This window comes from Galeopterus variegatus, unplaced genomic scaffold (genome assembly GCF_000696425.1).
Source record: "Galeopterus variegatus unplaced genomic scaffold, G_variegatus-3.0.2 Scaffold1017, whole genome shotgun sequence".
Lineage (NCBI taxonomy): Eukaryota > Metazoa > Chordata > Mammalia > Dermoptera > Cynocephalidae > Galeopterus > Galeopterus variegatus.
In genome coordinates, this window is record NW_007727128.1 from 458,046 (window position 1) to 459,315 (window position 1,270).

The window sequence follows — 1,270 nt, forward strand, 5'->3', positions numbered from 1 at the left end:
AAGTAGCCGCAGGCACATAAATACTGATAGATTTTTTTATTGATTCATTTAGTAAACATAAACAAGGTCCATGTGGCATTGTGCTAGATGTTGACTATTTGCATGTTTGTTTTTTCCAGAAGCCCCTAAATTGATTGTAGCTCAGAGTGAGCTCTTGGTTGCCCTTGGGGATACAACAGTTATGGAATGCCAAACCTCTGGCGTCCCTCCACCTCATGTTAAATGGTTCAAAGGTACATTTCTTAAGTATGTTCATGTCTGGTTCACTTAGTTTTGTTTTCTTTAAAAAAAATGGTTTGTTAAAAATTTGTTTTGGTGTGTGACTTAGCAGCCTCATAAAATGTGTTTATGGTCTCACTGGAGAGGATAGTTCAGAATTCTGAACTCTAAATTTCAGGATTTGACATCTGGGATGGATTACAGGACTGTGAAAATCAAAGCAGGGAAAGTCCGCCTTTGCTAATCCAGCTGAACATTCTCTTTGTTAGTTTAGGATTGTTTCCTGTAGAAAATTGTCCAAGAAAACTCAGTTAATGCTTAAAATAGTTTCACTGATTTTAATTCACTTTTCTTGGAGATGATGGTTCTCCCTGTTAAAAAGTTTTCTAGATTCTCAAGGGTGTTTTTACAAAGTGCTCAAATAAAGAAACACGTTAAAGCCTACAGGTAATTGAAAGAAAAATGTATTTCTTGGTCACCTTCATCAGGCATGGTAGATGCTTGTATCAAGTACAGAAATTATCTGCCGATATTTGTAACACAAAGATTCTACCTCTGTGATTGCACGATAAAATAGCAGTAGTGAATGCACTTGGATCCTGGACCAGGCTCAGATGCTGACAGTATATAGCTGTGTAAAAAGCCCCACTTCTGCTTCTGTCTCGGTTCTTCCAATTTATGAGAAAAATAAAAAAGTCTTACAAACACCCAAATAGGGAGGTTGCTAGGATTATTGAGATGGTGTTTGCAAAATATTTTTTAATGTTCGGTTGAAAAATGCTAAATAGTACAAAACCCTATTGTTATGATTCTGTTTGTTAAATCACAGACATTCCCATAGCAACGGGTTGAAGTCATAACCACAAAATTATAAATTCACCTCAGGGTCAAACTCTTAGGGAACATGAAGTGAAAAAGAAAGGCTTTAGGTAGAAAACAAACACTTTTAAATAATATAAATCAAAAGCATGGAGGGAAATGAGGAAATAATGCCACTTTTATGGTTTTTCATGTTAAAACATTTTTGTCTTCATGTTTTTTCTGATAAAAA

General features: G+C 35.3%; 1 protein-coding gene across 1 annotated transcript in view; it reads left to right on the plus strand.

The window, feature by feature from the left end:
• LOC103591728 (hemicentin-1-like) overlaps positions 1–1,270 on the plus strand; it is a gene marked incomplete at its 3' end in the record, with an annotated part of 25,025 nt that overhangs the window by 11,769 nt on the left and 11,986 nt on the right. The window contains exon 4 of the mRNA XM_008574240.1: positions 120–233. Coding sequence (XP_008572462.1) covers positions 120–233 — 114 coding nt within the window. The remainder of the gene's footprint in view (positions 1–119; positions 234–1,270) is intronic.